Consider the following 16,229-nt stretch of genomic DNA (forward strand, 5'->3'; position numbering starts at 1 on the left):
TTTTTTCGCTTTTCTACACGTCACCGGAGTTGTGTGTGTCCACGCTGTGTTGGTTTATGTAACTTGAGGGGACAAATGAACCACATGTTTATTGTCATGCATTGCTGACCTGGGCATTGTTTCTCAATAAATTAGAAAAACCTTTCCTATCATTCCCCTTTCCCGTGCATGGTTGAAGGAGACTGGCTCACATCCACACTCCCACTCCCTCCTGCGTCGACATGTCCCCTTAAGTCACATAAACCAGTACGGGTGTGTGGACACACAACCACCTATATTGTTGTCAGCGCCTCATCACCGCTGGTGTTTAAAAGGCTCCGTTCTTTCTGCAGTCAAGTTAAAGCGCACATCCGCCGTGTTGGTAAACAATTAGTCCCTCTCTATATCAACGGAGGCGACCGTGCTTGAGCAGCTTGGGTTGGAGGTGGTGTGAGTGCGGGCCAACGGGGGAGAGGGGAGGGGGCATTAGAGCTTCAGCACGGTACAACTGTCCCGTGTGAGTGCGTCCTTATTTGTGGCCGCTGCAGCGCCACACGGGCTTTGCCTTTCAGCAATCAAGCGCTGTTTTTGTCTTTGTTAAAAACAATAACAGCAACAGCTGTAGGCAGCTGAGCCGCTGTGCCGTCACCATAGAAACGCAAGACGCATTACGGCTCATTCGCAAAATACCTTTCAATGGAAACACCCGCAAATAGCAATTGCACTTTTTCGAAGTTTCAGAAATATCGCTTTTATTTTGCGAAAATCTGTAATGGAAACGCAGCTACTGATTGTAATGTGATGATGTGCTGCAAACTGTGGCACTAGCAATTAATGCGTCTCTTAACGACCACCTGTAACCAATTGAGGGTGATGGAGGGGAGCAGAATTCAACATCACATAACAAGAGTGCTCAACCTGGATTTGAACCAGTGACCTTGGGGTTGGCAAGCAGGCACCTTAACCTCCACACTAGAGTAGAGTTGTGGAGAAAAGAGGTTGAGACTTTCATGAATGTGAGATTTTTCAATGATGCTTAAAATAAAAAGAAATTAGTCTAAATTAGCCACACCAAGTAAGAAGAGGACTTTTTTGTGACCTGTGACTATTTTTTGGTGAATTAAAATGAATTAAAAAGCACTTAACAGCAAGTTACAAAGTTGAGCTCCTTCTCCTGCTGCTCCAAAAAAAATGCATTGGGCTGAATGAGAGCAGAGAGCTCCCTGGCTGCATTTAAAAAATATTTTAAATTATTAGCTAAGTCTCTTTGCATTTTTGACCAGAATTTTAGCCAGAAGACAAGTGTGGCTACAAAACTGGAGAAAATAATTTGTCTAGAGTTTAATTTGTGGCCGTGCTGACAGTTTAGCCAGAAAAAACTCTAGAATGTTTTTTTGCCTCTCCCCACTCTGGCACCACTCTGGCTCTGCTCGTTAGACGCAATACACACACATTATAAAGCTGAAAAAAATCAGAAAAGGTTAAATATTTGAAAAAGTATAAATAGTTAAAAAGAGAAAAGTAATGCCGATAAAGTTCAAAAGAAGCTGCACGTTTTGATATATGAATTGTTGAAATAGCACAAAGTATGAAGGACTAGAAGAAGACCGTAAAAAGGCGGAAGAAATTGGCCGAACAGAAGAACAATAGTGTGACTGCTTCCAGCAGTCACACTAATAAAGAAAATGGCCGAACAGAATAACAATAGTGTGAATGCTTCCAGCACTCACACTAACTAGGAAAAAATCCACACAATAACAGTAGTGCCCGGGCTGGTCCCTGCAGCTATTTCATAGCTGTTGGGACCAGTGCCCGGTGCGATTGCCCGTGGCCCTAATAATAATATGTATCAATGTTTTGGGGGACTATTTTCCCTCATGGATTAATACTTTACAGTCTATGATTAATACGCATTTATTAAATACATACAGTTAAAGGTGACAGATGACTGCTGTGTGTGTTCATGGTAATGAAGATAGTTCTAATGCACTGATCATTTAAACTTAGTCCCCAATCAAGTCTGGTCTGTACTACATCTACATCTCTGTCTCTCTCTGTCTCTCTCCTCCCTAACTTCCTAGTCTCTCTCCCTCACTAATAAAAGTAAAAGAGAACAAAAAAAGAACAATTGAGCACTTTAGCGTGCAGGATTTTTGTCTATCCTGTCATGTGCGACAACATTTGATCTGTACCAACTATTCAAAGTCAGATCAGCCTGAACCCTGTGCCAGACGACAGTTACAGACCTTTGATGTAGACAGGGAAATATCCATGCATTTTTAGATGTGTAGTTTAACCAAATTACAGTGGCTTAAAAAGACACACGAAGATGACAGAGAATGAAACAGGGAAGCAGCCGTTCCTCAAAATAGACATATCCCTATCCCACATGTTGGCATCATGTCCAGGATGTATGCAACACAGTGGTTTACCATTCGCTACAGACCTGCTGTGTGTGCCCAGAGGAACTTTATTTGGCAAGTGGACCATTATGCATTGTACGGAAGGAAACAATCTGTGTTTTGTCTGAGCAGGGTTTTTTTTTTTGCTGCATCACAACCCCCCTCCCCCTGCCTACAAGCCCTGAGGAAAAGAAAAGGAGTGTGTATATGATACTTGTGAGATGGTCAGGCCTCGTGTTAAACGTAACTGACCCTAGTGCTTCATATACTGTGTTTTTTTCTTTTCTAAAATGCCTGATGGCACCATCACCCTCTTTGTTCCATTGATTTACGACGGTATGGAGATTATCTCAGCGCTGAGCTCTATTCCAGGTTTTCCTAACCTGTGTGATTATGGAAAACAAACAAGCTTAAGTGTCTATTTGCGAGGTTGTAAGGGTAAATTTACATGCATGGCTTTTTCTTTTTTCTTGAAGCCCAGGCATTCCGCTGTCTCTCAGCTATGCTCAGTCATTCAAACTGTACGTGTAGTTGCCATTTCTACTCCATAATTACAAGTGTCGTGGATGTAAAAATACTAGTCCATCAGCATCAGCTACAAGTCAGGTCTCCCAACCCCTAAACAAGGTCAAGGGTTCAGGTTTGGGGTGGGAAAACTCCTTTGGTGTGTTCATAAGAAGCCAAAATGTCCTGATGAAAGGGTTTTCACAGCGTTGGGAGGAGGTGGCGCTTCGGTCAATGTGGCCTCCAGAAAATGTGACCGAGCCAAACCAGAGGAACATTAGCAAAGACGGAGCAGCCCATATACTCCCCTGTGGTCTTTACCCTGCACATTCTTTCTTATCCACAATAACAGGTCTATCTTTACCTTTTTAATGCGTCCAATATATTTGAAACACTTGTTCTCTTTCCAAAGGCATGGTCTTAAGCAGAAAAAGCACAGCTTATGCTTTAATAATCAGAATAACTTGTCATCATGGATTCTGTGTTTATTTCAAAGGGAAAGGGGTAGCGGGAGTGGGTAAGGGAGATAAGTGGGTGTGCATTCTTTCAGCCAGTTACAACAGGAAAAGGGAAAAGTCTAAAAAAAGCATTAAAGAGAAGCTTTTAAACGTTGCTGCTGACCAAAAGCCAAGACAAGGTCATCCACTCCCTACACACACATAAGCCTTTAATCAGAAGATCCCCCCCTCACTTCAATCAAATGATGGCATTCCTCAACGGCCCACTCATGACGAAGCTCTCAGAGCATCTGACCCTCAGTCTGCCCAGCAATAGAGGATGACCTAGGATGGGGTCATGATCTGGGTTAGGGACTGACCCAGGTCTCTTTCTCCCTCTAGCAGCGACACAATGCTGGCCTTCATGGCAGACATCCCCAAGGCTCTGTGAGAGTTGATCATAATTCTTGCACTTCCAGAGTTTAGTGGGGCACGTTCTTACCCTTGGGCTAGTAGCAGCAGCAGGACGGGGCCAAAGCTCTATTGGAGCAGTAGGTAACCCTGACTCAGACACGGGTCACGTCCCTCTGATCTCAGTCGGCATGGAGCTCAGTGCAGGAAGCCTTTGATGAAAACCTGAGCCAAGCCAAGGGAGAAAGGCACAACAGCCCCAGTCAGTGAATCGCTTTATTATGATGACCTGAACCTCAGAAGGTCAAAGAGCACACTGTGACACACTCCGCTACTTCTTTATTCAGTCTACATTTCAAAAGGGATTTTTAGTCACATTCTATGACTGTTTTATAAAAAACCTTCAGTCACTCATGAGAGTAAATGAGTGAATAGACTGTTAAACATCGTGTCTGGTGACCTTGTGTTGATTAACCTGTTTTCAGCATTACATCCTCTAAAATACCTATGCAATGCATAATTTTAAATGTATTGTTTAAAGTTTTAAAATCCAGGAAGTTGAGCCCTCCAGACTCATAATTATTCATGACGATACTTTTTCTAATGTAATGTGTACGATTTTTCCATATGAAATTGAAAAGCATCTGGTCAACAGCTTTGCTAATTTTATTATCTAAATGTAGTGAGATAGCAGCATAAGTTAATCTAGAGATTCCCTCTGCTTTAGTTATCAAGACTCTACCCTTTAAGGATAAGTCCCTCTGTAACCATTGATTTAGTTCTTTTTTAGTTTTTTGAATAATTGGAGTAAAATTTAGGGTGGATCTTGTCTTTTGATTCTTGGTGATTATAAGGCCTAGATATTTGACTTCATCTTTTACTGTTATGTTGCAGATAGGTCATGAGACGTCAGACAGGCTCTACCTGCATCAATACGCTGAACGATAGAGAGAACGAAGAAATACACGGATTAAAAAAAACTGTGGATTCTTGTTCAGTTAGTTTATGCAAATTGTGTGAAAATACAGATTAAACAATGGTTAATAGTGATAGGTGGTTCCAAGCTGTGCCAAAAATGGACATTTTGGAAAGCTTGCCTGAATATTTTGTAGTAAAATCTCAATAATTTAATTCTGCTTCAATTAATCATAATCAACCACTGCAGAGACAATGTTCATATGTTGTACAATGATTTTTTGGAGCGTTTGAGCTATGTTAGCATTATTCTAAAGGACACTCATCAAAAATATGATTTTTTTTTTTTAATTACACATCTCAACAATCCTCAAAGTGTCCCCTATTCAATGACACCAAAATTATTCAAATAGACCTTGTGGTTGCAGAGATATACTCATTTTATTATTGATATTATGCAATTTTCGAGCAGAGGCCTGGAAAATAGGCTCAGGGAAGAACAGTTATTGAAAACTCAAATTTCATGGTACTGTGTCCAGCAGGCCTACACAGTTATTATACATTACCATATAATATAACTAGATAATCAATCTTGTTACTATACTTACTCATAAATAACCATTGCAGATCAGAGAAGACTGTGTGATATCTTGGCTTGATGGAAGTCTGATCAAGGAATGAGCACGTCACTGTATAATACCAGCTATTTTCAGGCATTCTATATTGTGTTTGTTTCATGAGGGTCAGCTAAGGACAGCAATCTTTCATCCACTTGACCCTCTGCCCCTCTGATGTATGTTGTTTTGTCTGGTAGCAGCCACGGTGCGGGGTGCGGATGTCACCAGCCGACAGCTGACTTCCTCCTAATGCCTTGTACTTAACAGACACTGGCACCTCAGAGCCCCGCTGTGAGAGATTGGCTGACTTAGGGACAGCTGAACTGAGAGGAAGGGGATTCCACACACACACACACACACACACACACACACACACACACACACACACACACAGAGAGAGAGGAGGATGCTTCCCTTTCCACTCTGCTTCCCATCACTGACAATGATAGACCGATGATGACTATGCTTTGAATGGGAAGTGCACTCAACGGGACACTGGCACCTTTCAGAATTTGTTACGTTACAACTGATAAGAGATTAGTCATAAAGACCTGTGCTGGTGTAACTTTGAACCATAATTCTTTCCTCATCATGTCTTAGCAGTGACTTTGTCATCATAAAAACTCAATGCTGTTTCACTGAAAAAAGGAAAACATTTTTACAACTTGGACAGATGTGCTATAAACAGACAGAAGTAGGCTATATTAAAGATCTGGGTGCCCTCAATGTTCCTTTGAATTTGTATACAAATATTGTATGATTAGGAGGAACAGAAGAGTTTTCTCTGCTGCCAAACGTCATTTCTTGCAGGAGCTGATGGTGGTGATTGTCGATAGACAAGAGCTTCAGATAATGAGAGAGGAAGACTCTGGGCCTTCAGTGAAGGCCTAAGAGAAAAATATTGAAATAATTAATTAGTTTGTTTGTTTTTACTCATGAAATAATAGTTATAATTTCTAGATTATTGTTATAAACTGTTGTAAGATGTAATGAACGATGTGTAATTCAAGTGAATGTGGGCATTATTTGATACTGACAGGTGTGGTATCTTAGCCAGTTAAATTGTGGGAGGAATCATTTTATACTGAGTGGAAAGGTGATCTGCAAAAGTTGTCAGCCAGCCAGTGAAGGAGCAAGGAGACAAAAAGAACGGAATTTATTGAAAGTCAGTTTTCAAGAATACCATTTCAGGAAAAAAAACTTGAATGATCTAGAACGGTCGACCATCACCCAGTTTACCAGGATTAGTCTAGGCTAGCAAGAGCCAGAAGCATTTCAAGCAAGTGTGTTAGCCAGCTTAGCTTGGTCGGCTAAAGTCAATGTCAAACACGACCACAAAACAACGTCATCTTTGGACTATTCAACACCCACTCCCGGAGGAGCAGGGTTCCTCTCCTCCAGGAGATCACAACAGACCATAAGTTGTTTTTTCTGTGTTTTACAGAAACGTGGCAACGACCTCATGACTTTTCACAGCTGAATGATTCAACTCGTCGTGGGTTTTCCACCTGCCGACCCTGTGTCTCTGCAGAGCTGGAGGTCTCCAAATGATATACTGCGGGAAATTTGACAAAGTCACTGCGGTATATTTGGTTGAAGATGTTTCTGGAAATAAATGAATAGAAACTTGATCTTTGCTAAATTTTGTCTCTTAATTTTTTCCTATGTTTGAACTTAAGTTGGGTATAACAGTGTTCAGGCATTAGTCAGTATGTATTTGTAATATGTTGAACCTCCATGTGACATAGGGCTCTGGTCATTTATGTTTATTGCTCTGTGGCCCTATGGTCCTAATGCCAGCCCAGTGTCTGGGGCCACGGTTCACCACTGCTGGAATGAATACTGAACTCAGATCACCAGAAACACTATTCTGAATGACTGTAGCTCTTTTTAAAGAAATCATTTGGTAACATGTTGCACATATCAAGGTCCCAATGTGCTAACTTGTTGGCTATGTCAACTAAACAGGTGAGTGTCTCAACCTGTTAAAATGTCAATCAGTCTTTAAAAGCCTAACTTACAAGGAAACTCACTTTCTGGCGTAGATGTAGAAGCTCTGTGCCCGTTTACAGTATAAAGTTGTGAGCTTCAGGGCACACCTTTTTTCCTCATCCGTGTGCTTTGTCTAACCATCAATTTCTGACTCAGTAACCTCTTGTTCTTCCCTCTGGAGGGATTCTTTACCCCGAGGCTATTTTTCTCCCATCCTCTCTCTCTAAGAGAATAAGAAATTCTAGTGGCAAAAGCAATCAGAGAGCTTCACTTTTCACCAGACCCCATCTGAATTTGCTGTCAAATTAAAGGTGATTTGTTCTCTTTCTTTAAGCATTCTGCATATATTAGTTAATCTTTTAAAATTGTATTATTACATATTTCTTGTACCCCAGCTCCTCTCCCATCTCTCTCCTGCCTCTTCTAGCTCTGCTCTGTTATTTTCTGTAACAGCTCTCTCTCTCTCTTTCCTCTCATCTTTCCTGTTTTATGTTACCCTCCAACACATTTCTTCAGAACTGGCCTGCCACTGTGAATTTTCGACAAAGTGCCATCTAACTCCAGAAACAGCTCTGCATACATTTTGTGTGTATGGCATATTTATTTTAACTAAGGTTTTCTTTTTTTTTTTTCTTCTGCTGCGCAATGAATCATGGATAAAAAGTACTGAAAGTTACACATTGTCTTTACATTAACAGATCATAAAAAATTCACATTTAAGAGTAAAACAAGAGTCACAAAAAACAAGGTGGCTCCTTGATTCTTAATGCAAATGCAGCAGTCTGACCGACAGAAAGACGAGATATTGTGATACTGCCCCGTTTGGCTCAGATGAGGATGAGAATGAGGAAGGCTTCTTTGTTCCAAGTAATAGTTTTTATAAAACAGTTTCAGACACCGATGACTTGCCAATGTTCAAGAATTCAACATGGTCTGTGTCATCTATAAAAAGGACAACCTATACAGGGGTGCAGATCCGATGTCAGGATTGGGGGGGACACAAAAGTGATTTTTTTTTTTTTTGCCCATATGCAACTCATACCATGCCACCATAAATTACAACTTGGTAGAGGCTTGCCATGTCATTCAAAAAGTACTGCACAGGGAATCATTTATTGTTCTTACCTTTCTTTTTTATTCGTCCGAAACAGCCAACAGCGTGTATCACTGCTTAGCTTACCTAACTGTTAATAAATCATAATGTTAAGGGTCTCCGGCATGTAATGTCTACTTGCGTTCTTATCTTTCACCCCCCTATGACCCTCCCAGATCCCCAATTCTTCTCACCATCTTCCTTTTCTCCCATTGTATGGGACTACTTTATGCATGATTAATTGATGGATGGTTGGCTGAATATCAAGATTTGAAGCCCTAACCAACTGTGTAAACTAGCTGATCATGTTTTTACAATGCCAGTTATGCTGTCCAAAAATACATTTGTTTTAGGTAATTGAGGGTATTTTTATTGGGGGGAACAATTCATGTTTTTCAGGAATTGGGATCTGCACCCATGAACCTATTAGATAAAATGCACTTGATCACATTATGGTTCAGAGCAACATGACAAGATCAATTCCGATCAAGTACATAATAGAACCACCAACAGATTTCACATTTTAGTTTTGGTAGAAGACAAATGAAACAAATGAGTTCTGATATACAATAATATATGATGAACCTGTGGTGGGTTATCACCTGAAGTTTCAACTCTAGCTCTCTGCAGCTTTGTGGAGCTTATAATGAACTCAAAGAGAAAAAAATAACACATGATTGTACACCTCCTGATCTGCATCACACAATGGTGCAAGTTGTGTCAGATTATATAGTGAGAACTTGTTTAAGACAAAAAATGAAAAGATGAAAAGCTTAATTGAGGTTGACACAAACACTCTCAAATGTCGCAAATGTATGTTAATATCAGCTGTTGGATGGAACAACCCTTTGCTACATTAACTTTAATGGTGATAGTCACTGATTTCTGATTCTGATTCACAAGGTATTGATTCAGTTCACTATCAAGTATGGCATGTTTTTGCCTCTCTCATGACCCGTTTTGTGAGAAGGCTGGTGAGTGCTGTATTCCTGCAGTCTGTTAACATGCCAGGCATGATTTCACTCATAGAATCCCAGTCTTACTTTCATGTGGCCTCTGAGGACCACAGACCCTGTGATTTAAAAGAAGACATTGCGGAGGGATTTAAACAGAAAAAAAGGAGATAGTTTATTTGAAATGTACAAAAGCTATATACACACTCGTACAAACACGCACACACGCACACACACACACTGGGCATAGTAAAAGTGAACAGGAGCATACACACAAACATTTGAAAGGCTACTTAGAAATTCAGCAAACATAATAAAACTGAGGAATTTGGAGGGATAGTTCACCAATCCTGTCAGAAGCAGGATTTCATTATCAAAGTCGGAGTTCATTCTTGGATTCTCTGCAGTTCGTCCAGAACCCAGGGGAGGTATAGGGTGCAGTGAAGAGGAGGCGGTATGAATGCGTTAATTAGGGTTGGATCTCTACTGACAACACACAGAGGTACTTGTATATTCTTTTAGAGAAGGTTCTTCATCAGACACAGGGGTTCATGTGCCCTGATAGACTAACACAAGAGGCATATCCTTGTCCTCTCCAATTATTTACCCTTGTGAGATGGGACCATGGAGATTTAGAGCCTCTGATCCAGAGGGCAAAGAAGGAAATCTGTTCAGTGTTCATCAGTGCCATCCCAAAGAGTTCAGAATATGATCAAGAAGGACTTAATATCCATGGACTATAATAATTTTGTACAACCACGTGTTTAAACTAGGGCTGCCAAATGTTCCATTGTAAAAAGCAATTACAGACAAATACAAATGGCTTGTCAAATGCACATTCACTTACACATGTATTCTGTACTGTAGTTGAAACTCTATGATGTATTATTAGATGCATATATACTGTAAACGGCAATAACATTTTTTTTCATCATACAGTATGCATCATGTATATAAAAGGTCCCATTTACACTTGTGATGTCACAACAAAGCAACTGCAGCTCTCAGCCATGCCCCAGGCCCCTCTCACATGGACCCACCAACCAAATTACAGGACTTGATTTGTCTTCTGTTTTTTTTTTTTCATCACTCAAAGAACAGTCATCCATTCTGAAGAGAGGTTCAGAGCCTCCTCTTTTCTGATTCGCTCATTGAACTGAGAAGCGATGTAAACTACATTATGTTTTTTAGTTTTTAAAACCACAAATATATTTTCTTATGGATCAACATGTCACATAGGGGACCTTTTAATTTCTGCATGCATGGTTTGATTCTCTGCATGTTGTGGTGATGTGAAGACACAGTAGTTCTGTGATATGAAATTTGCCTGTAAAAAACATCTAGTACTAAAGAGTTCCATCTTCATGATGGATGTGATAGTTCCCATAATAAAGTTAATCTTCCAAACATATTTGCATTTCCTTTTTTAAGGGGGTTTACTGCATTTGTCTAACATACATACAACTGTTGACAATGGAGCCGTCTGTTGCATTGTCTTGTCTGAGATTATGTTTTTTAAATCCTGAAACAAACAACCATAAAAGTTATTGGTCTAACTTCAAGAAAATGCAATGACTCATTTGACACTGTAACTTTGACAGCCCTAGTCCAAACAACAAAGGTATATAGCATAATTTAAAGCAAGTACCATACATTATAATCTATACACATAAAGGTCTTCATGAGAAAATATTATCTGATATTTACATATCGTGTCCATTTACTGGTTACTGTTGTCATGTCACACTCAAGATGCTCAACCTTGATGTCCTCAGCAAGGCACTATGTGAACTGCTTTCAGTGCACCACTTTGTAAAGGGCTTTGACACGAGCAAATACTGAATGGCAGTTGTATGTAGATGTATTCATATACCCTGGGCTATCATATATTTGTAGCTAAAAAGTATGGCTTTTTAACAAATGATGATAGAAATGGTCCTTAACCCTAGCTATGCTTGCTATTCCATTTTTTTAATGCAACATATTATAATGTGAAGCAAATATTACAAGATGAGCATATTACTATGGCCAATAAGGAGAAAAAAAAGAATGAAATAACCAGTTTTGCATTGTTCAATCAGTGCTTTCTCATGTAGTCCATATTCCTGATATAGAAATGGTAAGAACGGGTGGGTGATGAGGTTTAGTTGCTCTCAGCTTATCATATTGAGGAACTTGCTTTCTTCAGCCAAAGCTGTGAGCATGGAGTTCATGTCGCCGATGGCCATATTGCCAATCCCTGCCGGTACAGATGCAAGGGTAACAGAGTTGCGAGGTGTGGTCAGACGTGATGAACTCTGGGAGAGACTCTGCAGGAGGCCGGGACTCAGGGTGCCTGACATCAGGCTGGAGTGGTCTCCATCATCCAGCATGGTATCAAAGTCAATCTGGGCATGCTCGGTACCACCAGATCCACCAGTGGAAGAATCCACCGTACTGCTGGAGACCTGGTTGACTCCTGGGGAGGCCAGGTTGGCTACTGCCGCGTTGCTGCCGGCAGGAGCCTGACCGGCGCACGGGGACATGGGGGCGTCGAAGCTGACGGACGTCGGCTCAAACATGCGAATCTGACCTGTGTAGAACACGGCGGCATTCGCATTTCCAGAGTTGCCGTTGTGGGCCGCTGAGCCGCTGGGCCTCTTTGGGCTGGCCTCTGAGGTGTCGTTACCGTGACTGTGGCTCAAATCAGAAGGCTTAGGGATTTGGGCATTTTGTTGCATCATGCTAGACCCTGTGTGTTGTCTGTTAATAGACTTGGGCTCTGCTGGGGGGCGGGGTTGTAACATTCCTCTGCCTCCGTTATGGATGTTGTGCTGCTGCTGCTGCTGCTGCTGCTGTTGAGAGAGAACACTGTAGTTTTGCTGCTGTTCCACTTGGCTCACATGAGAATACTCATCTTGTGTCCTTGCTCTGTGACTTTGTAGTTCTGGGTCTGCGACGCTGTTGCGGGCCGGTCTCACACTAGTGCTCCCAGCTATAGAGTTAGGGATTGCCTCTTGGCCATACCCTTGCTGAGGACTCATGTGCTCACTCAAGTTCGCATTGTTGCATTGCCTCTGTTGTTGATTCTGCTGGTGGGTAATGTTCATCAGCCTCTGGCTGTTGTGGTTTGTGTACCCCTGCATAGACATATTCTGACTCATAGGCACTACCTGCTGGTTGCTGCCCAGGCCCTGACTCTGTGCCTGGAAGGATCCAAAAGCATGTCTCTGCTGAACAACAGCGAGGTTCCCCCTGAGAGGATGCTGCTGCTGCTGCTGCTGCTGTCTGGAGAGCTTCGTTGTGCTGTCCACAGTCCCTGAGCTCACCTCGTTCCACTGCACCGGCATGTTGTTCTTGTTCATGTTGTCTGATGGTGCCGAGAAGGGCAGATCCTGACCAGACTGAGCCAGGGTGGCGTCCACCATGGCCATTCTCCTCTGTGCGTAGAGGGCCGGGGCTAAGCCTGTCTGGTAGCCCTGAGTCTGATTGTTGGGATTATAGTCCGCTTGCCCCGGGTTGTGACCCGGAGGGCCAGAATTCTGGGACCTGAGGTACTGCACCACATCATCCGGAAGCACCATATCATCCTCCCCCCCAGCCATCATCCCGTCCACTGCCATGTTCTCCATGGCGACGTTCTCGGAGATGCTAGGCGGTCTGGGAGCAAACGGGTAGCGCTGCAGGCTGCCGTCGGAGCGAGTGTAGCCGTGCATAGCCAGCGCCTGGTGGTGTTCTGAAGCCGACGGGCCATTCATGGGGTTCATGCTGTTCATGCTGTTATAGCGCTGGACTCTTGGAAAGGAGAGATGGTCAGTGGGGCGACGCACTGGGTCGCTGGCACGCCGTGGAAGGCTGTTGGGTACTTCATGGGGCATCATGCTGCGGGTGCCATACCCAGTGTCACTGCAGCGCCGGGGAACAATTCCACCTGGAGGCTGATGGAACAGATGGGACGAGCCCTCCTGGGAGTCCGTGTATAACGCCATGCGGGTCCTCAGGCTCATTCGATCCATGTTGGGGAGCGGCGTGGGTGGAGCTCCACCTATGGCAGCAGCATACTTTGCTTTGAGCCGGTAATGCTGAGCCGGTGTCAGACTAAGGAGGCTGGGAAGACCTCCTCCTCCTCCGCCGACACCGCCGCCTCCACAGTGGCTGGCCTCGCTGGAGCGCCGAGAGAGGTCCGTGGAAATGGGGTCGTAGGAGTCGGCGGAGCTGATGTTGTTGTGGCGATTGCCGCCAAACTGGGACGCTTCGCTGGAGCGACGGCTGGAATAGCAGGGGGAAATACCGGACGAGCGCCGACTCAAGGTGTAGGCTGAGCTGATGGTGCTGGTCATGCTGTCGCGGCGCTCGTTCAGTTGGTTCAGCAGCGTTATTTCACATGAAGACAGGTCGCCTATGCGTTGGTTGGGGTGCAGACCACTTAGGGTATTGATCGTGTTGGAGTTCTCCAGCAAGGAACCTGGCAGACACAAGAAACAATGTTAAATAATTATATATTTAAAAGTGTTTATTATAATAACAATATTACTGTTTGGCTAGTTTGTCTATTACAGGGGTTTTCAACATCAACAACCACTAAACACAAATAAGAAACGCTGTCACAGGTGGAGCTCCATCCACTCTCTCCAATATGAAGTGAATGAGCCGGAGGACCCACATGGCACAAACCCAGACCTGGTCCCCTGGATGCCACTTTGAGAACCCCACATCTATTGGATGTAATGCCATAAGGGGTGTTTCCACTGCAGGGCACCTTGGAGAGTTTGTGCTGCGCTTCAGTTATATTTGTTTTTTATTTACAGAGATTCACACAGAACTTTCTGAGGGCTTTAGCCAGTCTTTCCATGTTTCCCCTTCTGCCACAAGACGATAGTCTCATGTACTATTGAATAGGCTATTATTTTTTTCATTGAAAGACTGATTATTCGAAAATCATTTCCCATCCCTAAAACATAAAACATAATATAAACATAAAATAATCTTAAAGGCTGAGGAGTTGTGTGAAAATTTTACTATTTTTTTAGACAAAATAACTAAACACAAAAAAAAACAAGTACTGTTGTATACCGTACCGGTATACAACAGTACTTGTTTCCCAGGTACCGAGTATTGGTACCGTATCGATTCATAAGGTACCCATCCCTAGGCTTGAGGTTTGTAAATCTGTGCTGACTCAGACGCCAAGAGAAAGCCCTGATATAAGCGGCCTTTTTAAAATCCTGCACTATTAAAAAAGGGTCTTCACGGCCAGAAAAAAGAGAGAATGAGTCAGTAAAAGATGTATGATAGTAGTAGCAGTAAAAAATGTATGATAAATATGCAATCACACGATTACACAATGATTGAAAATGGCAATTTTAAATCCCAGCATTATTAGAAAGCGCCTACACTGCCATAAAACCAACAACAAAAAAACACGTTGGCTGAGATGAGAGGTTCCTGTAAAGTTCCTACCCCCACTCTCTTTACCAGGAACTCCCGCAGTGGAACTGCGGCTACACTGCAAAAACTTAAAATCTTTCCAAGAATATTTGTCGTATTTCTTGTCAAAATGTCTCATTTCTAGCCAAAACTAATCTCTTTCCACTTAAAATAAGACTCATCACCTAAAAATTAACTTTTTTTTGATCAATTTTCACTTGTTTCAAACTATTTTTCACTTGAAATAAGTAGAACAATCTGCCAGTGCAAGTGCTTGTAATAAGAAAGAAAAACTTGCTCCACTATCAGATTTTTCTACTTATTTCAATTGAAAATAAGCTTGAAAGAAGTGAAAAGTGTCTAAAAACAAGCTACTTTTTAATGTGATGAGTCTTATTTTAAGTCTAATGAGATTTGTTTTGACTAGAAATGACATTTTGGCTAAATATTCTTGGTAAGATATGGGGTTTTTGCAGTGTATTAAGTCATTTTGCACAATCATTTCAGTTAAAGGCCTTTAACATGGATATCTACCTGTATACCATATAGGGCATTACACAACTGCTTAAAAAAAAAAGACAGCAGATGTTCCCTCAGCCTCCTACTGTACACTCACCGACTGCAGGTATGGGAGGGAGCTTCATGCTGCTTCGTTGACCCTGTGGCGGTTGCGGTGCAGAGTTGACCCAGGGACAGGAGTCCCTCACTGTCTTCAGCCGTTCCTTCTTGATGTTTTCCAGCTTGATGGTGACGCCTCCACCGTGCCCCGCAGCCTTCCTCAGCTGAAGCCCCACCCCGCCGTGCTGTCCCCCGGCAGGGACGGTGGAGTCAACCATGGGGCACTCGTCCTGCGCGCTGAGGTCCCCGAAGCTGCCCCCGCTGTGCATAGCCATCTCTACCCCACTGTCGTTGTTGTTGGCGCTGCCGAGGGGTGACGGCTCGCTGCTACATGACGAGTGGCCGCCAGGACTGGACTGATACGTCTGAGGGGGGGGAGGACAGCAGGATTCGATGTGAGTGCGATCGAACAAAAGTAGCTCGACTATAAAAAATTCACACAGACCTTGGTAACAATGTGCAATTTACATACATGATATAAAGAAACAAGGGGGAAAAAATGGTGGAATTTAAAAATAGACATGAATAAAATAATTACAGCCGCAGCCGTATGCCAAGAGAAGCCCATTATGTATTCTTCAATATTAAATAATCACCACAATTAAAAATTCTGATTGTAATGGTGTTTTGTAATAACTAATGTAGGACTATAGTTCCATAAACTCATCAGTTATAGATGGGTTTGATTTATTCACAACATGAAAAACAAGTGGATAATAGATGAGTTCTGTGAGCAACAATCCAGTGGCAACAAATCCAAACTGGCCCAGAATGAGCTAAAGTCTTGATCACAGCTTGACTCTGGCACTATTTGTTCAGTGCTTGCGCTAAAACAGTCCCAGCCTTTGAATATTAATGTGACAATGACTTTTATCGTCGGCCGACAGTGGAGGCTACTGCCA

The 16,229-nt window shown here is 42.5% G+C and overlaps 2 protein-coding genes across 3 annotated transcripts in view; both read right to left on the reverse strand.

Annotated features, from left to right (window-relative positions):
- Window positions 1-3,784, reverse strand: part of LOC146964669 (multidrug resistance-associated protein 1-like) — a 57,632-nt gene extending 53,848 nt beyond the window's left edge. The window contains exon 1 of the mRNA XM_085764158.1: window positions 3,703-3,784. Coding sequence (XP_085620284.1) covers window positions 3,703-3,784 — 82 coding nt within the window. The remainder of the gene's footprint in view (window positions 1-3,702) is intronic.
- Window positions 3,785-9,456: 5,672 nt separating this feature from the next.
- Window positions 9,457-16,229, reverse strand: part of gli2a (GLI family zinc finger 2a) — a 106,486-nt gene continuing 99,713 nt past the window's right edge. Inside the window, exons 14-15 of one of the 2 annotated variants that reach the window (XM_085764696.1) lie at window positions 15,326-15,692; window positions 9,457-13,747 (exon numbers count right to left, since the gene is read on the reverse strand). In XM_085764696.1, the coding sequence (XP_085620822.1) occupies window positions 11,457-13,747; window positions 15,326-15,692 (2,658 nt within the window). In that variant the 3' untranslated portion in view covers window positions 9,457-11,456. The remainder of the gene's footprint in view (window positions 13,748-15,325; window positions 15,693-16,229) is intronic. The other variant, XM_085764695.1, reaches the window with a different exon arrangement.

This window comes from Trachurus japonicus, chromosome 21 (assembly GCF_045865225.1).
Source record: "Trachurus japonicus isolate A0001 chromosome 21, Traja_1.0".
In the NCBI taxonomy this organism is placed as follows: domain Eukaryota; kingdom Metazoa; phylum Chordata; class Actinopteri; order Carangiformes; family Carangidae; genus Trachurus; species Trachurus japonicus.